This window comes from Heteronotia binoei, chromosome 15 (genome assembly GCF_032191835.1).
Source record: "Heteronotia binoei isolate CCM8104 ecotype False Entrance Well chromosome 15, APGP_CSIRO_Hbin_v1, whole genome shotgun sequence".
In the NCBI taxonomy this organism is placed as follows: domain Eukaryota; kingdom Metazoa; phylum Chordata; class Lepidosauria; order Squamata; family Gekkonidae; genus Heteronotia; species Heteronotia binoei.
The window spans coordinates 4,291,401-4,311,656 of record NC_083237.1 but is presented as its reverse complement, the minus strand read 5'-3'; the positions used below and the strand labels follow the sequence as shown (position 1 = coordinate 4,311,656).

General features: G+C 50.3%; 1 protein-coding gene across 1 annotated transcript in view; it reads left to right on the top strand.

Annotated features, from left to right (window-relative positions):
• KCNAB3 (potassium voltage-gated channel subfamily A regulatory beta subunit 3) overlaps nucleotides 1-7,727 on the top strand; it is a 47,436-nt gene extending 39,709 nt beyond the window's left edge. The window contains 5 exon segments of the mRNA XM_060256072.1: nucleotides 1,783-1,903; nucleotides 3,054-3,148; nucleotides 4,478-4,598; nucleotides 5,683-5,771; nucleotides 7,459-7,727. Of these exon segments, the coding sequence (XP_060112055.1) occupies nucleotides 1,783-1,903; nucleotides 3,054-3,148; nucleotides 4,478-4,598; nucleotides 5,683-5,771; nucleotides 7,459-7,548 (516 nt within the window). The 3' untranslated portion in view covers nucleotides 7,549-7,727.
• The last annotated feature ends 12,529 nt before the right edge of the window (nucleotides 7,728-20,256 follow it).

Below are 20,256 nucleotides of genomic sequence, written 5' to 3'. Positions count from 1 at the left end.
GGTAGAGCATCTGCTTGGTTAGCAGAAGGTCCCAGGTTCAGTCCCCGGCATCTCCAAAAAAGGGTCCAGGCAAAGAGGTGTGAAAAACCTCAGCTTGAAACCCTGGAGAGCCGCTGCCAGTCTGAGTAGACAATACTGACTTTGATGGACCAAGGGTCTGATTCAGTATAAGGCAGCTTCATATGTTCATATATGTTCCTCAAACTAGGTCTGGCAAGCTCCCGGGGGGGGGGTCTCCTTCTCTGGAGGTCCCCAACCTCCCAGCCCACAGTGGGCCGGCGGGGGGGGGGATCCCTCCCCTGATGTTGCTGGCACAATGACATCACTCGCAAGTGACATCACACGCCAGCCACTCTAGAAGCTTCCAGGAAATCTCTATGGTTTCCCTGGGTGCTCTAGCAATTTGGAAGGGAAACTCCATGGCAGGGGTGGCCAATGGTAGTTCTCCAGATGTTTTTTGCCTACAACTCCCATCAGCCCCAGCCATTGGTCATGCTGGCTGGGGCTGATGGGAGTTGTAGGCAAAAAAAAATCTGGAGAGCTACTGTTGGCCACCCATGCTCTATGGTACCATGGAGGCTGCGGGGGACTTTGCAACTCGAACCCCGCCCTCCTCAGCTCCAACCCCTCCACCCAAAAAAAAAAAATCTAGAGGAATTTCCCATCCTCAGCCAGTGTGTTCCACTGGCATGGCCTTGGGTCAGCCATAGCTCTGGCAAAGGTTGTCCTTGAAAGGGCAGCTGCTGTGAGAGCCCTCTCAGCCCCACCCACCTCACAGGGTGTCTGTTGTGGGGGAGGAAGGGAAGGTAATTGTAAGAGAGCCAGTTTGGTGTAGTGGCTAAGTGCGTGGACCCTTATCTGGGAGAACCAGGTTTGATTCCCCACTCCTCCACTTGCACCTGCTAGCATGGCCTTGGGTCCGGCATAGCTCTGGCAGAGGTTGTCCTTGAAAGGGCAGCTGCTGTGGGAGCCCTCTCCAGCCCCATCCACCTCACAGGGTGTCTGTTGTGGGGGAGGAAGGTAAAGGAGATTGTGAGCCGATCTGAGACTCTTCAGAGTGGAGGGCGGGATATAAATCCAATATCTTCATCTACCTCACAGGGTGTCTGTTGTGGGGGAGGAAGGGAAAGGAGATTGTGAGCCGCTCTGAGACTCTTCGGAGTGGAGGGCGGGATATAAATCCAATATCTTCATCTACCTCACAGGGTTCTGTTGAGGGGGAGGAAGGTAAAGGAGATTGTGAGCCGCTCTGAGACTCTTCGGAGTGGAGGGCGGGATATAAATCCAATATCTTCATCTACCTTACAGGGTGTCTGTTGTGGGGGAGGAAGGGAAAGGAGATTGTGAGCCGCTCTGAGACTCTTCGGAGTGGAGGGCGGGATATAAATCCAATATCTTCATCTACCTCACAGGGTGTCTGTTGTGGGGGAGGAAGGGAAAGGAGATTGTGAGCCGCTCTGAGACTCTTCGGAGTGGAGGGCGGGATATAAATCCAATATCATCTTCTTCTTCAGACTGCAAAGTAGCCGGTCCCAGTTCTGAACGCTCCTTTGGAATTTAATAAAATGGCTGGGAGCAGAAGGCAGCTGCCCTGCCAGTTTTCGATTCCCAGGGAGGTTTTAACAAAAGGAACATCCTGAAATGTGACCCTCTGGGAGCCTGTGTCCATATCTCTGCCGCTTCCTTTCTCTGCGCGTTTGATCCAGCTCCAACGCCCGCTGTGCGTGTTCCCTGGAGGGATCCGTCGTCTCTAACCAGTTCCTTCGCTCTCTCCCAAACCAGGAGGCCTATTCGGTGGCCCGGCAGTTCAACCTCATCCCCCCCGTCTGTGAGCAAGCCGAATATCACATGTTCCAGCGGGACAAAGTGGAGACTCAGCTCCCTGAGTTGTATCACAAGATCGGTAAGCGGGGAAGACACGAGCTAGAGTTTGGGTCGCATCTTATTGGAGGGAGTTGAGGGCAGCTAAGGTGGGGGTGGGGAGAGCTAGACAAGCAGAGGGATCTAGAACACGAGTCCCTACCCTTTTTGAGTCTGCAGGTCCGTTTGGAATTCTGACATTGGGCGGTGGGCTCCATCACAAAATGGCTGCCGCAGGAGGCAGATCCAAACACAAAATGTTGGAGAGTAGGGTTAAGAACATAAGAGAAGCCATGTTGGATCAGGCTAATGGCCCCTTCAGTCCAGCACTCTGTGTCACATAAGAACATAAGAGAAGCCCTGTTGAATCAGGCCAATGGCCCATCCAGTCCAGCACTCTGTGTCACATAAGAGAAGCCATGCTGGATCAGGCCAAAGGCCCATCCAGTCCAACACTCTGTGTCTCATAAGAACATAAGAAAAGCCCTGTTAGGTCAGGCCAATGGCCCTTCCAGTTCAGCACTCTGTGTCACATAAGAACATAAGAGAAGCCCTGTTGGATCAGGCCAATGGCCCATCCAGTCCAACGCTCTGTATCACATAAGAACATAAGAGAAGCCCTGTTGGATCAGGCCAATGGCCCATCCAATCCAACGCTCTGTATCACACAGTGGCCAAATATATATATATAGATACACACACTCTGTGGCTAATAGCCACTGATGGACCTCTGCTCCATATTTTTATCCAGTCCCCTCTTAAAGCTGGCTATGCTAGTAGCCGCCACCACCTCCTGTGGCAGTGAATTCCACATGTTAGTCACCCTTTGGGTGAAGAAGTACTTCCTTTTATCCGTTCTAACCTGACTGCTCAGCAATTTCATTGAATGCCCGCAAGTTCTTGTATTGTGAGAAAGGGAGAAAAGGACTTCTTTCTCTACTTTCTCCATCCCATGCACAATCTTGTCAACCTCTCTCACGTCACCCCGCAGTCGACGTTTCTCCAAGCTAAAGAGCCCCAAGCGCTTTAACCTTTCTTCATAGGGAAAGTGTTCCAACCCTTTAATCATCCTCGTTGCCCTCTTCTGGGTTGTCAAGTCTGGGTTGGGAAATACCTGGGGATTTGGAGCGGGAGAAAGGAGTCCATTTTTCTTCCTTCTCCTCACCGCCTGCCTTGCCTTTTTGCTCTGCTAGGGGTGGGGGCTATCACGTGGTCCCCACTGGCCTGCGGACTCATCACCGGGAAATATGAGGAGCGGGTTCCGGAGAACTGCCGGGCGGCCATGAAGGTAGGGTCCCTTGCAGTCCCTTCCTCGGACACAGCAGGTCCTTGAAGCGTGGGATGACCCCCGAGGATCCCGATGGGTCTTGTTCTCCTGTGGGATTTTGAGAGGGAGCGGCGGGCGCCACCCCAAACAGGAGGTGAAACCGAAACCAAAATGGCTGCATTGGGAGGAGGAGTCAAACAGAATCCCTCCCTCTTCCTCCCTCCCGGGAAGAAGGAAAGACAGAAGGGAGAACGGAACCAGCTGCTCGCCAGTGGTCCTTTGAGTGAATGAAGGCAGACAGTAACAACCCCCGCCCACTTTGTACAAAGCTTGGCAGGTGCCTATTAGGCCACACCCCCTGATGTAGCCAATCCTCTTGGAGCTTACAGTAGGCCCCGTAACAAGAGTCCTGTAAGCTCTTGGAGGATTGGCTACATCAGAGGGGTGTGGCCTAATATGGAAAGGAGTTCCTGCTACAAAAAAAAAAAAAGCCCTGCAGGTTCCAAGAGAAGTACTGGCCAGTTTGGTGTAGTGCGCAGACTCTTATCTGGGAGAACCAGGTTTGATTCCCCACTCCTTCACATGCAGCTGCTGGAATGGCCTTGGGTCAGCCAGAGCTCTGACAGAGTTGTCCTTGAAATGGCAGCTTCTGGGAGAGCTCTCTCAGCCCTACCCACCTCACAGTGTGTCTGTTGTGGGGGAAGAAGGGAAAGGAGATTGCAGGCCACTCTGAGACTCTGTCTTTGAAAGGGCAGCTTCTGGGAGAGCTCTTTCAGCCCCACCCACCTCACAGGGGGTCTGTTGTGGGGGAAGGAGGGAAAGGAGATTGCAGGCCTCTCTGAGACTCTGTCTTTGAAAGGGCAGCTTCTGGGAGAGCTCTCTCAGCCCCACCCACCTCACAGGGTGTATGTTGTGGGGGAAGAAGGGAAAGGAGATTGTAGGCTGCTCTGAGCCTCTGTCCTTGAAAGGGCAGCTTCTGGAAAAGCTCTCTCAGCCCCACCCACCTCACAGGGTGTCTGTTGTGGGGGAAGGATATAAAGGAAGTTGTGAGCCACTCTGAGACTCTAATTCAGAGAGAAGGACAGTGTATAAATCTACAGTCTTCTTCGTTGTGTGTAGAACAGCCAGGAGATCCAAAGATTGTCTGGCGGCCGCGAGCTCTAGCTGTTACCATTATGCTAGCGGTGAGCATGGTTTTAGGGGCTGAGAGAACTCTAGGGAACAGTGACCAGCCCAAAGGCACCCGGCTGGCTTCATGGGGTGGAGGAGTAATGCTGGTCACAGCTGAGGGGAGGAGGTGCTTCCCGTCTCACTTCTTGAGGGCAGCTGCTCTCTTCCTTCCTTCCTCAGGGGTACCAGTGGCTGAAGGAGAAGCTGCAGAGCGAAGACGGGAAGAAGCAGCAGGCCAAAGTGAAGGAGCTGCACCCCATTGCCGAACGCCTTGGATGCACGGTGGCACAACTGGCCATTGGTGAGCGGGGAGAGGGAGGAGGCGTGGAGGGGGGGGCAAAGGAAGGGTCTCCGGGGGGCCCTATGGGGCATGCCAGGGGGTCTGCTGCAGGGGGAGACTAAAGGAAAAGGGCTGCGGCTCAGTGGCAGAGCCTCTGCTTGGCATTCAGAAGGTCCAGGTTCACTCCCTGGCATCTCCCTTTAGAAGGACCAGGCAGGAGGTGATGGGAAAGACCTCTGTCTCAGACCTTAGAGACTAAAGGAGAAGGGCTGTGGCTCAGTGGCAGAGCCTCTGCCTGGCATGCAGAAGGTCCCAGGTTCAGTCCCCGGCATCTCCACTGAGAAGGACCAGGCAGGAGGGGTTGGAGAGCTGCTGCCACTCTGAACGGGCAGCAGTGAGTAATTTGATGTAACAGTGCAAGGAACTTTCAAGTATCTGAATCTCATCTCTTAGCAGGAGGGAAGGGAGACGGGCATTTCTGTGGCTACGAAAAAGATGCGGATGAACCTTGCTTAGAAATCGGAAGACAGTTTCCAAAGGCTAGAGGAGTGCAGCTATCCAGGGTTCTCTCCCACACGGATGTGAGAGAAAAGAACCGCTCTGGTTGGACCAGTCTGACAAGGAATTGTGGGCAGTTGGCCTTTTGATGCTGACCTTCTGAGGCAACTTCAGGGGAAGGCCTCGGCCTCTGTGCCCTTTTGTTGGCCCTCTAGAGGAACTGGCTGGCCACTGTGTGAGACAGGAGGCTGGACTAGATGGACCCTCACTGGTCTGACCCAGCAGGGCTCTTCTGAGGTTCTTTTCAGAAGAAGGCCTTGGCCTCTGTGCTGTGTTGTTGGCCCTCCAGAGGAACTAGATGGCCACTGTGTGAGACAGGAGGCTGGACTAGATGGACCCTCACTGGTCTGACCCAGCAGGGCTCTTCTGAAGTTCTTCTCAGGGAAAGTCCTTGGCTTCTCTGCCCTGTTGTTGGCCCTCCAGAGAAACTAGATGGCCTCTGTGTGAGACAGGAGGCTGTACTAGATGGATTCTCACTGGTCTGATCCAGCAGGGCTCTTCTGATGTTCTTACTTCTTTCTTGTCTCCCCCCCCCCCGCCCCCAAAGCCTGGTGCCTGCGTTCAGAAGGCGTCAGCTCTGTCCTCCTTGGCGTCTCCAGCACCGATCAACTCATTGAGAATTTGGGATCCATTCAGGTAAGGCGAACGCCAAGTAGTTCCAACCGTGCCTTGAACCGATCGATCGACTGCTGCCAAGCCTTTTTACAGTGATAATTTTGCATTTAAAGGAAAAAGAGAGGAGCCCAAAAAATCCCTAAGGATTACTGCCGTCTGCAACTCACTGCCGTCTGCTTCCTTCTCTCTCTTGCTTCCTTCTGCATCACAGCTTGCTTTGCCAGGCTTGCTCAATCGCACAGGAGCTACAGAGCAAAACTCCTCCCTTGGGGAGCAAGTGAGGGAAGGAGAGCTAGCTTTGCCAGGCTCTCTCAATTGCACAGAAGAGCTACTGAGCCAAGCCCCTCTTCCTTCTGTTGGCTGAGGCTCAGCGAGCCATTGAGGTGGATTAGGCTGAGTGTGTGTGTTTGTCTGTGTTCTTTTTAAAGTTTATATCTCCCCTAACCGGCATTACATGTTATGATACACATGGCCCGTCCCGACAAGGTGAAGATCCAGCCCTCGTAACAAATGAGTTTGACACCCTTGTGCTAATGTGTCAAACAGAATACATACATAAGGCTCAGACAGATCAGGTGCCAAATACACCTCTGAAGCACAGATGGCAGACTCCCGCAGCCTCGGTTTGCCTTGAGTCCTGCAGGGGAGAAAGAACAGGTTTAACCCCTCCTCATCCACTTGGTTTCACTATTAGAAATCAGCCCCATCACGCTTTTCGCACTTTAAAGGAGGCCAAAGAATTAAACCTGCTCTGTCTTCCCCACATGGCCCCAAGGCAAACTGGGGCTGCCCTTTTCATTTCAAGAACAGAATGGAGCACATGACTGTTTGAATCTTAGGAAAGGCCAACGCCATGCTGGGAATTATTAGGAAGGGAATTGAAAACAAATCAGCCAGTATCGTAATGCCCCTGTATAAATCGATGGTGCGGTCTCATTTGGAATACTGTGTGCAATTCTGGTCACCGCACCTCAAAAAGGACATTATAGCATTGGGAAAAGTGCCAAAAAGGGCAACTAGAATGATTCAAGGTTTGGAACACTTTCCCTATGAAGAAAGGTTAAAACGCTTGGGGCTCCTTAGCTTGGAGAAACGTCGACTGCGAGGTGACATGATAGAGGTTTACAAGATTATGCATGGGATGGAGAAAGCAGAGAAGTCCTTTTCTCCCTTTCTCACAATACAAGAACTCGTGGGCATTCAATGAAATTGCTGAGCAGTCAGGTTAAAACGGATAAAAGGAAGTACTTCTTCGCCCAAAGGGTGATTAATGTGGAATTCACTGCTACAGGAGGTGGCGGCGGCGGCCACAAGCATAGCCAGCTTTAGGAGAGGATTGGATAAAAATATGGAACAGAGGTCCATCAGTGGCTATTAGCCACAGTATGTATGTGTATATATATATATATATATATATATACACGCACACACACACACATGTGTGTGTGTGTGTATGTATATGTGTGTGTGTGTATACACACACACACACACATATTGGCCACTGTGTGACACAGAGTGTTGGACTGGATGGGCCACTGGCCTGATCCAACATGGCTTCTCTTATGTTCTTCTGTGACACAGAGTGTTGGACTGGAGGGGTCATTGGCCTGATCCAAGATGACTTCTCTTATGTTCTTATGAGAGGGGGATTCAGGGTATCGTACGGACATCTGCATTTCCTCCTAATGGATACCATCTCTCTCTACAGGTTCTAACCCAACTGACGCCCCAAGTTGTCCAGGAAATTGATGCGCTTCTGGGTAACAAACCCAATACAAAAAAAGAGTCCCGGGCGTAGGGACACTATGGCGCCCGGGACTGTGCACGCTCTTGTCCCAACGGACTGCATCTCCTTCCGCTCCTCTGTGGGGCTCCCGTCCCCACCAACCTGCTCCTCCCCACATGCTCTTCCACCAGCTGCTGCCTCTTAATTTTGTGGGGAGGGCAAAGAGGGGCCGCTTTGCGCATGAAACCAAATATCCGTGTACTTCCATGTCGGATCAAGCGGGAGGGGCGGGATCGGGGGGCTGACCTGCCCCGTGGCAGCTGCTTCGATTACAATACAACTATACGGCATGAGCAACTGAGCTATGGGGCTGGCGGGTGAGAGGCCCTGCTACCTGCTAAGGCCGGAACGACCAGCCGCTTTGCCTCTCTTTCCATATCAATACGCCTGGTTTGTTTTTTTTAAAGGGGCAGGCACACTGTAACAAGGGAAAGGGGGAGGCAGTTGGAATACAAGCACACAATTGGTTTATATGGCAACAATCCCCCTTCCTCGATTCATTGTTGGCATTGTGGTTCCATGTGTGGGATTGTGTTACCCCATCTGCTTCTTTATTCTTCTTTCTCTTGATCATATATATTTTTTAATTCGTTGGATTCATGATGTCTTAAGAATTCCCAGGGACAAAGAGTAAGAAAGGAGGCAGAAAATGTGATACAAAAGGCGTCGTGGCCTCGCTCTGAGACTACGCTGCCTCGGGGGAGAGAGAAAGGCAGGGACTACTAAAGGCAGAAGCAGCTGTGCCCTTACAAAAGATGCTGTTGAGATACGGGGTGCCATTTAGAATAGTGGGAGACGAACAGATCTGGCACATCATGGATCCCATCGGATGAGAATTTCTCGTGCCCAAGCCTCACTGCATTGGAAAAAGTGCAGAAAAGGGCAACTAGAATGATTCAAGGTTTGGAACACTTTCCCTATGAAGAAAGGTTAAAACGTTTGGGGCTCTTTAGCTTGGAGAAACGTCGACTGCGGGGTGACATGAGAGAGGTAGCAGGGCCTCTCACCCGCCCTGGTGTTCATTTCAGCAGGACTCCAACAAGAGAAGCAGCCCCGTGGCGCAGAGTGGTAAAGCAGCAGCACTGCAGTACTGTGATCTGAACTCTGCTCATGACCTGAGTTCTATCCCAGCGGAAGCTGGTTCAGGTTGCCGGCCCAAGGTTGACTCAGCCTTCCATCCTTCCGAGGTCGGTCAAATGAGGACCCAGCTTGCAAGGGGGAAAGCGTAGATGACTGGGGAAGGCAATGGCAAACCACCCGGTAAAGAGTCTGCCATGATAACGTTGCAAAAGCAACGTCACCCCAGAATTGGAAACGACTGGTGCTTGCACAGGGGACCTTTCCTTTCCTACAAGAGAACTTCCAGGCCGTGGGGTCTCATGCTGATTGGTGGTAGGCGGGCGCCATTTTGGATTTTCTGTCCAACTGTTTTGGACAGGCTCAATAGGAAGGTGTTAAGGCAAAACAGGGGAAATGCGTGAAGAGGAAGCAACGATGACCGGTTTGACCCTGAGATCTCTGCCCCACCCCAACTACAGTTCCCAGCACTCTTTAGGGAGAAGGAACAACTGTTGGGAACGCAGGTGTTTCCTGCAGGAGAAAGAGGGAGAAGAAGAGAAACGGAGAGACGCGGCGGGGCTGTTGTGTCGAGAAATGACACCTGTGTCCCCGGTTGTAAATAGAAGTCCGCCAAGGAGTTTGTCTAATATTTGATTTGCACCAAAGCTCTTTATTTCCCCTCACCAATTTGGGTAGGAAACCGAATCCACCTCAGCTCTCCGTTGGCTTTCCTGCCACCTATCGGTTTTCCCCTATGGTTGGCTTCCCCCCCTCGTTTCTTCCTTGGTCTCTAACGTTCCCCTCGTCTCCCCACCCCAGTGAGGGGAGACGCGCTTCTTCCTTCTGCCATCTTGGTTCTTATTTGACTTCTTTGTTCTTCCATGTTGAGAACATCTCCACCCCACTCTAGGGAAAGAGCCATTCTCTTCTTAAAGCAATAATCTGAACAGAAGCGCCCTCAGGGCCGAGGGTCACCTTGGGGCAAGGGGGGGAGAGGATGGCTTAGCATCTAGGCCCCGCTCCTGCGTGCCCGGCGTCCCCTTTCTTTGCACGGCTCACGGCTTCGGATATACCGCGCTTCCAGGGCAGGCAGCGTTTGCGCACGCCTCTTGCCCAGGCCGTAAAAAAGTATGACCGCTGCATTTTCTCGGTTGAGAATGATTCTGCTTTGAGGTTTACTCTAGAGTAGCAGTTTTGTTGCTTTTGCAGGGGTGGGGGTCTCTGCAGGAGGTGATGCGCCTTTGAGGAAGGGGTGGCTGGGAGGTTAGTGGCTTGGAATCGAGTTACGTTATAACGAAAGGAAAACCTGTACAGAAGTAAGAACGGTTAACACAAGTCTCGGCTTGGTCTTCTCTGCTTTGAAACAAACAATTTGATCTCGGTATCCTTAACAAAAGGCAACAATGCCAGAATTTAACAACAATTGGCAGAATGACAATAGAAAGTTCGTAGTACAGCAGCAGGAGGAATGGATTGCCTAGGTAACTCTTCATTTCATTCGCCTTCTTCAGGCTGCAGTACACTGGGTAAAGCTGCAAATGTACGAATGAAAAATGAAAGAATTATATAACCAAAGACCTCAGAAGGATCACAGTTCTGGAACCGAGTCGCAGGCTGGTGGTGACCTCCTTAGCTGGCTCGTAAATGACATTAAAGTTACAACTTCTGAAAATCTCCTTAGGATCCTCGGCCACTCGAAACAGAGGCTGAAACATTGAAGCCCCTCCCACCCCTTTTGAAAGACCCTTGTGAAGGGTCATCCTGCCTTTTTTCAGGTCCTGCATTTCCCATAATTCCCTGCCAGATGCTTAGTACAGGGAAGGAAAGCTGCCTTGCTAACCAACTGTTAAGGCATTAGAGCAGGGGTCCCCAACCCACAGACCGTGGACCGGTCCTGGTCCGTGGCCTGTTAGCAACCGACCTGTTAGCAACCGTGAGTTGTATAATTATTTCATTATATATTACAATGTGGTAATAAGAAGACGATGACATTGGATGTATATCCTGCCCTCCATTCCGAATCTCAGAGCAGCTCACAATCTCCTTTATCTTCTCCCCCCACAACAGACACCCTGTAAGGTAGGTGGGGCTGTGAGAGCTCTCCCAGAAGCTGCCCTTTCAAGGACAACTCTATGGCTGACCCAAAGCCACTCCAGCAGCTGCAAGTGGAGGAGCGGGGAATTAAATCCAGTTCTCCCAGATAAGAGTCTGCACACTTCACCACCATACCAAATAAAGAGCACAGTTGCATCATCTCGAAACCATCGCGACCCCCGCCCCCCCGCTCCATGGGAAAATTGCCTTTCACTAAACAGATCCCTGGTGCCAAAAAGATTGGGGACTACTGCATTAGAGTGCCAAATGAAGTCTCAAAGGAGGAGGTGGAGACAATGGACGCAACAGGCCTTGTGAGTTCAAAGTAGCCATTGTTCTGTTCCCCCTCCCCTTTATTGCTATAGGGGTCCCCAACATTTTTGAGCCTGCAGGCTCCTTTGGAATCCCGTGGTGGGTGCTGCCACACAAAATGACTGTGGGACCAGGGACACGGCAGCTGCCGCAGCCGGCCTTCAGCCACACAGCGAAGAGCCTTCTGCCGCCACGTTAAGAATCTGCCCGTCAATCAAATCTCCAATAGCCAATCCAAAGCCTTGCTGGGCAAAAGCATTGCCTGGCCCCACCCCCTTTCTAAAAATACTTGGAGGGCACCGGGAATCGGCAGGTGTCTTGGTGCCCAGAGAGTCCCAGGTTGGAATTTCCCTGAGTTAGAGCATCTCTCAAGCTCAAAACAGGCGTTTGGGTTACCCCTAGAATACAGTCTTCATGTGGGAATGGGCAGTTGCAGCTTTTCATGGCATGGAGGTAAATCATTTCATGAAGCCTCTGTTAGCAAGGCAGGGGCATTTCTGTTCTCCAGATCAGCTGGCAACCCGAAATGGGTTAGTGGCTCATTCCCTCCTTCCTCCCATCACTTAAGAAGAGCCATTCTCTTCTTAAAGCAATAATCTGAACAGAAGCGCCCTCAGGGCCGAGGGTCACCTTGGGGCAAGGGGGGGGGAGAGGATGGCTTAGCATCTAGGCCCCGCTCCTCTTCACCCCACCCCCAAGAAGACAGTCCAGGGGCAGGGTCTCTCCCCCACCCCAATAGCCTTTAAGAAATTTGTCCCTGGACAAGGAGACTGTGAGCTGCTCTGAGATTCGGAACGGAGGGCAGGATATACATCCAATGTCATCATCTTATTGTTATTACATTGTAATATCTAATGAAATAATTGAAGTGAGCGCAGGGGTCCCCAGCATGGAGAGAGAGAATGAGGCTGACGGCTGCTCCTGTTGAACGTCTGCCTGCCAGGCAGCTCTTTAAACGGACAGGGGCCCAGCCCAGAAACAAAATGTGGCATCCCCTAGAGGCAAAGTTATTTTCACAGTGACCGGATTTGGAGCACCTTCTCTAAATTTTTCCATATCCCGACTTCCCAACCTGCAAACTTCGGACTGGCACCTTGCAGACAATATGAAGGGCAGGAGGAGAGACAGAATACATTCGATTAGGAGAAACTGCTCTCCTCCTCAAAGTTAAAAAGCTCTTCCCCCCTCATTAAAAAAAAACAGACCACAAATCTTAACAGATGCCTCCTATCTCCTAATAAGAGCCCCGTGGCACAGAGTGTTAAAGCTGCAGTACTGCAGTCCTAAGCTCTGCTCATGATCTGAGTTTGATCCCAGCGGAAGCTGGGTTTTCAGGTAGCCAGCTCGAGGTTGACTCAGCCTTCCATCCTTCCGAGGTCGGTAAAATGAATACCCAGCTTGCTGACCGGGGGGGGGGGGAAGCATAGATGACTGGGGAAGGCAATGGCAAACCACCCCGTCAAAAGTCTGCCGTGAAAACATTGTGAAAGCAACATCACCCCAGAGTCGGAACCGACTGGTGTTTGCACAGGGGACCTTTTCTTTCCCTATCTCCTAGAAGGAGAGACCTCTTTCGAGGGTCCCCAAAACCCGTCTCCAGGGTTCTGTCCCCAGGCGAAAAGGTTTTCTTCACATCTGTTGATATCTAGGAACCTTGTCGCTCCTGTTAAGGTTTTTCTGCATCAGCAAAGCGAAAGAGGTTTTTTAAAATAGCCCAATTTCTTCTCGATGAGCCGGCTGTCTAGAGGCTACGAGCGCTGAGGTTTCCCGAGAGCGAAGCTCCTTTTGAGTGAGAGCACTTCCCCCTTGAGTTGAGTGAGGGCACCCTGGGCTTCCACCCTGCGAGGCCAAAAGAACCCCTCTTTTTAAGCCTCACCCCCTGCAAAGACCACCATGGGGGTGGGGTGGGGATATGCTTGATACATGTAGAATTGGCACTTGGCTTTTAATTTTTTCGTTTTTTTCTCTCTTTTCTTTTTGGAGTATGTTTGAAATGTTGAAATAAATAATACATGAAGCGACCAAATCGATCTGGCCTGTGTGTGAGTTATTCCTTTTCTTCTAAGCAACAGGCAGCCGATGGCCCGTCTCAGCAAGGGAACTGCGGGAAAGTCCCAGGGCTAATAAGTTGAACAAGGATTGCCAACGCTGGCTTGGGAACTGACCAAGAGAGAGATCTTTGGGGTTGTGGTAGATAATTCATTGAAAATAACAAGACAGTATGCGATTGCAATAAAAAAGGCCAACGCCATGCTGGGAATTATTAGGAAGGGAATTGAAAACAAATCAGCCAGTATCCTAATGCCCCTGTATAAATCGATGGTGCGGCCTCATTTGGAATACTGTGCAATTCTGATCATCGCACCTCAAAAAGGATATTATAGCATTGGAAAAAGTGCAGAAAAGGGCAACTAGAATGATTAAAGGTTTGGAACACTTTCCCTATGAAGAAAGGTTAAAACGCTTGGAGAAACGGCGACTGCGGGGTGACATGAGAGAGGTTTACAAGATTATGCATGGGATGGAGAAAGAAGTCCTTTTCTCCCTTTCTCACAATACAAGAACTCGTGGGCATTCCATTAAATTGCTGAGCAGTCGAGTTAGAACGGATAAAAGGAAGTCCTTCTTCACCCAAAGTGTGATTAACATGTGGAACTCACTGCCACAGGAGATGGTGGCAGCTAGAAGCATAGCCAGCTTCAAGAGGGGATTGGATAAAGATATGGAGCAGAGATTCACCAGTGGCTATTAGCCACAGCGTATTATTGGAACTGTCTGGGGAAGTGATGCTCTGTATTCTTGGTGCTTGGCGGGGGGGGGGGGGGGGGCAAAGTGGAAGGACTTCTAGACCCACTTGCGAACAGAGTGTTGGACTGGATGGGCCTTTGGCCTGATCCAACATGGCTTCTCTTATGTTCTTATGTGACACAGAGTGATGGACTGGATGGGCTATTGGCCTGATCCAACATGGCTTCTCTTATGTTCTTATGTGACACAGAGTGTTGGACTGGATGGGCCACTGTGTCATGCATGTGGGTTCAATGATGAGTCGATGTTGATACAAAGACTACGTTTATTGATAGAACGATACTTTCTGTAGAACAGGTTCTCGAGAGTAATGCTGACAATACATTGATACAATACTTTTAAGGCTTACTTCAAAAGGATTCCAAGGGATGGGAGTGCAGGGTAGCACTCACACATAAACTATCATAAATGTCTATGTTCCCATAGTGTTATCAGGATTTTGTCCTTGCTTTCCCCAGATGTCTCGTACTCCCGTACAGGAATGTATGGGAAGGTGCTGATTACTTAGTTTCAGTTCTCACTACTTCTAATTTTAAGCCATAAAGCAAGACCAGGGGAAGGGAAAGAATAACAAAGCTAACCAAGTTCAATACTCCATGACACTTCACAGACCAGGTTTAGGCAGGACCCTACAACGATCAATTATCAATGGAATTTCCCAATGCTTGACACACTGGCCTGATCCAACATGGCTTCTCTTATGTCCTTATGTGACACAGAGTGTTGGACTGGATGGGCCATTGGCCTGATCCAACATGTTCTTATGTGACACAGAGGTCGTTTTCGCACTCACCTTCCGCCGGCGCGACCCCCCTCTTCACCGCGCAGGATCTGCGCGGATTTCGCACTAAACGCTGCAGAGCAGCCAGAAAAGCCGGAAGCTCCCGGCGCAAAAGCCGCTCAAACTGAAACCGCCAAAAAGCAGTTTGGCGTTTGCGCGGCTTTTGCGACGGGAGCTTCCGGCTTTTCTGGCTGCTCCACAGCGTTTAGTGCGAAATCCGCGCAGATCCTGCGCGGTGAAGAGGGGGGTCGCGCCGGCGGAAGGTGAGTGCGAAAACGACCAGAGTGTTGGACTGGATGGGCCACTGGCCTGATCCAACATGGCTTCTCTTATGTTCTTATGTGACACAGAGTGTTGGACTGGATGGGCCATTGGCCTAATCCAACATGGCTTCTCTTATGTTCTTATGTGACACAGTGTTGGACTGGATGGACCACTGGCCTGATCCAATATGGCTTCTCTTATGTTCTTATGTGACACAGAGTGTTGGACTGGATGGGCCATTGGCCTGATCCAACATGGCTTCTCTTATGTTCTTATGTGACACAGAGTGTTGAACTGGAGGGGCCATTGGCCTGATCCAACAGGGCTCTCTTATGTTCTTATGTGACACAGAGCGTTGGACTGGATGGGCCATTGGCCTGATCCAACATGGCTTCTCTCATGTCCTTATGTGTCACAGAGTGTTGGACCGGATGGGCCATTGGCCATCTGACAGCAATGAAGATCCTGTGAATTTAGGGGGCAATATTTGTGAGTTTCCTGCATTGTGCAGGGGGTTGGACTAGATTACTCTGGAGGTCCCTTCCAACTCTATGATTCTATGATCTTGTTAATATCAAACCTAGATGCTTTCCTGGACTGAATCCTCCTGGATGGAATTGAGACCTAGGTTTCCTGTCTCATCTCCACGCCTATTACCCCTCTGCATATCAGACCTAATCCAATCAAGCCTGCTATTGCCATTTGGCATCTGAAATCACCTTTATAAAGATTATATTTCTGATACCTCAAGTCGCATTGCATGGCATCCGTGGCTTAGCCCAACAAAGTTACATTTATGTCAGAGCCGGCCCTCGTAACCAATGAGTTTGAGTCCTCTGATCTGGGCCCTGCAAGAGTCCAGGGCAGAGCTACTCAGCTGCCCAGAGAAGTTGCAGGAAGCCACAATTAACTCATTTGGCAGCCAGCTAAGCAGCAGCTTCCTTTATGACAACTTCCAAACGGCTGAATTAGGTTGAAAATAACGCCGCATAATTCATACTCATGCAGGGTTTCATCACAAAAGCACCCCAAGCTGTTTCAAAGGAAATGTCCTTCTCAAGTCTCTGCCCGGGACTTCTCTCCACCATTCTGCCAAGCACGACTTTACACATTGCAGCCCGCCGAGCCATTATTCCCCCCCTCCTATGCAGATTCATGCGCTGCAATGGCTAATCTGTATGACCTGCAGGACGGTAAATGGGATTGCCATACATGCCTGTTTTTATGCATACACACCAAATCTCACTCGTGCATGCTGAGTCTATCACACATGAGCACACATGGAGTTGCCTTCTACCGAATCAGACGACGACGATGATGACAATGATGACCATGACGATGATATTGGATTTATATCCCGCCCGCCCTCCACTCCGAAGAGTCTCAGAGCGGCTCACAATCTCCTTTCCCTCCCCCCCCCCACAACAGACACCCTGTGAGGTAGATGAAGATATTGGATTTATATCCCGCCCTCCACTCCAAAGAGTCTCAGAGCGGCTCACAGTCTCCTTTCCCTTCCTCCCCCACAACAGACACCCTGTGAGGTAGATTAAGATATTGGATTTATATCCTGCCCTCCACTCCGAAGAGTCTCAGAGCGGCTCACAATCTCCTTTCCCTCCCCCCCCCCCCACAACAGACACCCTGTGAGGTAGATGAAGATATTGGATTTATATCCCGCCCTCCACTCCGAAGAGTCTCAGAGCGGCTCACAATCTCCTTTCCCTTCCTCCCCCAAAACGGACACCCTGTGAGGTAGATGAAGATATTGGATTTATATCCCGCCCTCCACTCCGGAGAGTCTCAGAGCGGCTCACAATCTCCTTTCCCTTCCTCCCCCACAACAGACACCCTGTGAGGTAGATGAAGATATTGGATTTATATCCCACCCTCCACTCCGAAGAGTCTCAGAGCGCTCACAATCTCCTTTCCCTTCCTCCCCCACAACGGAAACCCTGTGAGGTAGATGAAGATATTGGATTTATATCCCGCCCTCCACTCTGATGAGTCTCAGAGCAGCTCACAATCTCCTTTCCCTTCCTCCCCCACAACAGACTCCCTGTGAGGTGGGTGAGGCTGAGAGGGCTCTCACAGCAGCTGCCCTTTCAAGGACAACTCCTGCTAGAGCTATGTCTGACCCAAGGCCATTCCAGCAGCTGCAAGTGGAGGAGTGGGGAATCAAACCCGGTTCTCCCAGATAAGAGTCCGCACCTTTAACGACTACACCAAACTGACTGGAGCTGAGAGAGCTCTCCCAGAAGCTGTTCTTTCAAGGACAGCTCTGCCAGAGCTAGAGCTGACCCAAGGCCATTCCAGCATGTGCAAGTGGAGGAGTGGCGAATCAAACCCGGTTCTCCCAGATTAAGAGTCCGCACACTTAACCACTACACCAAACTGGCTCTCATATGCCCGTCAAGGTCAGTATTGAAGTATGAAGCTGCCATTTTGTGCATCGAGGTTAGTCTTGTCTACCTAGACTGGCGGCAGCTCACCAGGGTCTTGGGCAGAAGTCTTTCCCATCACCTCCAGCCTGGTCCTTCTAAGGGGAGATGCTGGGGATTGAACCTGGGACCTTCTGCATGCCAGGCAGAGGCTCTGCCACTGAGCCACAGCCCTTCTCCTTTAGTCTCCAGGGTCTGAGACAGAGGTCTTTCCCATCACCTCCTGCCTGGTCCTTCTAAGGGGAGATGCTGGGGATTGAACCTGGGACCTTCTGCATGCCATGCAGAGCCTCTTCCTCCAAGCCAGAGCCCCTCGCACAACAGCTGACTCCAGTTCGCAGGAGACCCTGATCCATTTCTGGCCCTCTGTTTTCTACCAAGCCCCTTGTTTTGTTGGCTTTTCTCATCTGAGGAGCTCTCCGTTGATCTGTGAGGCGCCTCCTTCCCAGTGCTGTGCCTTTAATCTCCTGCTTTTGGAGGGATGGCTTTGCTTTGGGGCCTCAGGCGCATTCAAGGGCCGGCCGAGCAGGATTGACGCAGACGCAAACACGTGCCCGCCGTGCCCTGAGGGAAACCGCACTTCCTCTCAACAGCCTGACAATGTTATTCATGCGGAAATAGCTTATCAATCGCCTTCTTTTTCTGTTATGAATCAAGAGAGTCGGGAGTGGATGCCTAAGGCTCATTTGCCACCAGAGGTTTCACTAAGTTGGCGAGAAGCCGTGTCGCACAACTCCGCAATAGCTCAGGGTAGACAGCAGTTGCCAAGCACACAACACACCAAAGAGGGCCGTTCCCCCTGCTTGGATCGATGGGAATTCTCTGGTGGGGGGGAGGGTGGGATTTGGGAGCGTCCGAGGTCCTTCTCGTTTGGGTCCATTTCACCAGGGCAAATCAGTCAATCGAAGGCGGCCAGCCGGCCGGACTTGCCTCGTGCGGCGTCTGAAAAATTAAGTCATCAAGCCGGTTTGGTTGTTGGAAGGAGCAGGGAAGCGCCCACGTTTATTTGGGTTGGGACAGAAATAGGCCGAGGCCAGAACCCGCCCAAACCAATTATGAGAAACAAACAGGGGAAAGGCGGCATCATTTACTGCAATAACTTCACTAGGTTCTAGGAGCAAGCAGCATAGTTACGCAGAGTTCTTCGACTGTTTGTCTTCCCGAAAAAGACTCCTGTATAACATGAAAGCTTCAGCTTTCTTACACTGTAAGCCAAAGCATTTTTACTTGGGAGTAAGCCCCATGGAATTAAGTGAGACTTGGTTCTGAGGAAAGCACCCAAAGGACTGGACCACAACTAGACCAGGGGTGGCCAACGGTAGCTCTCCAGATGTTTTTTGCCTACAACTCCCATCAGCCCCAGCCATTGGCCATGCTGGCTGGGGCTGATGGGAGTTGTAGGCAAAAAAACATCTGGAGAGCTACCGTTGGCCACCCCTGAACTAGACCAAGAAAAGTTATTCTCTGGTGTCATCCTATCAGAGGTATCAACACCACAACAATCAATCACCCTTGGCCAACAATGATCCTGCTGTGTAGAGATACCTGCTTTTTATTTTTGACAGCTGTTTGCCCCCCTCCCCGGATGGGGGACAACACAACAATGCAGTTTGGGGATGATACTCGATCCAGCTTTATTTGCTGAAAAAGGGAGCCAATGAAGCTACAAAAAGGACATTTTGCTGATTCCATATAGCTCAGAAGATGGACCCCTGCCCCAATTCCACTGGGCCAACCACATGGATCCACGCCACAGTTACCCTGAGGTTAGACTACTCCAATGGGCTGTACATGGAACTGCCCTCAAAGACAACTCAGAAACTCCAGCCGGTAGAGAACTCTGGCCCAGCCACTATTAGGGAACAAGAGGCGCTTGTGTGTTGCTCTCTTTCTGTGTAGACATTCCGTGATCAATCACGAGGGTTCTTTTTTTCATATGTGGTGGACTTGTGAAAAAGAGAAAAAGTTTTGGCGGATGATACAACAAGAAATCTCTAAAATTTTGGGATATGACTTTAAGAAAGTTGCAGAGACTTTTCTGCTAGGATTACAAATAGAAAAAATTCCAAAAGAAGTCAGCACTTTAATTTGGTATTTGCTCTCAGCCACTAGGACATTGTATGCGCAGTTGTGGAAGCAAGAAAAAATACCAGAGAAATGGGACTGGATTGTGAAAGTTTTATCGTGGAGTGAGATGGACAAGTTAACAAGAACTTTAAGAGACTATGGTTTGGATCTTAAAAAGGAGTGGAAGAAATTTAGAGAATACATAAAGCAAGAGTGGAATGTAAAAAGACATCGGACAATTTTTTAACATGAATGGGAGAAAAGAAAGACCTTGATCTTTGATTGATTAGGGGTACCTTTATAATTGAACTTAAATATATAACCTCGGCGGAAGTCTAGAAATGGAGGGAGGGGGGATTGAAAATATCATATGGATTAGAGATAGCAAGGATATAATTAAATATTGTAAACATACGTTATTAATAAAATTGTTTTAAAACGACATTCCGTGATCAGTTCCTGGGTTTGATTCAAGGTGCTGAATGGTCTTGGGCCGACACACCTGCTACGTTCTGCTGTGATGCGCTGTGTTCATCTGAGCAAAGACTTCCAAAAGTCCCACACTGCAAGCAAGTCAAATTGACAACTGCCTGTTCGCCCGCATTCTCTGGAGGGACTTCTGAATTCTGGAATGGTCCTCCTGAAGCTACCAGGAAAAACCCCTCATGCTTTTATCCTTTGCAAAATGTGCAAAAAAGCATTGCTTAGGGGGATGGCGCACAGCTCAGAGGATGGTTTTTGATAGGGATAAAGACTTCACTGATTGTCCTGCCTTCCCAGAGAGGTGTGCAAACAGTGTTTTCCTTTTGCCCTAGTTCAACAGTCCCAGCCTAACTGGCTTGTTTTCTCTTATTAGGAATCATTGCTGTTAGATTCAAACATTACCATACCTTG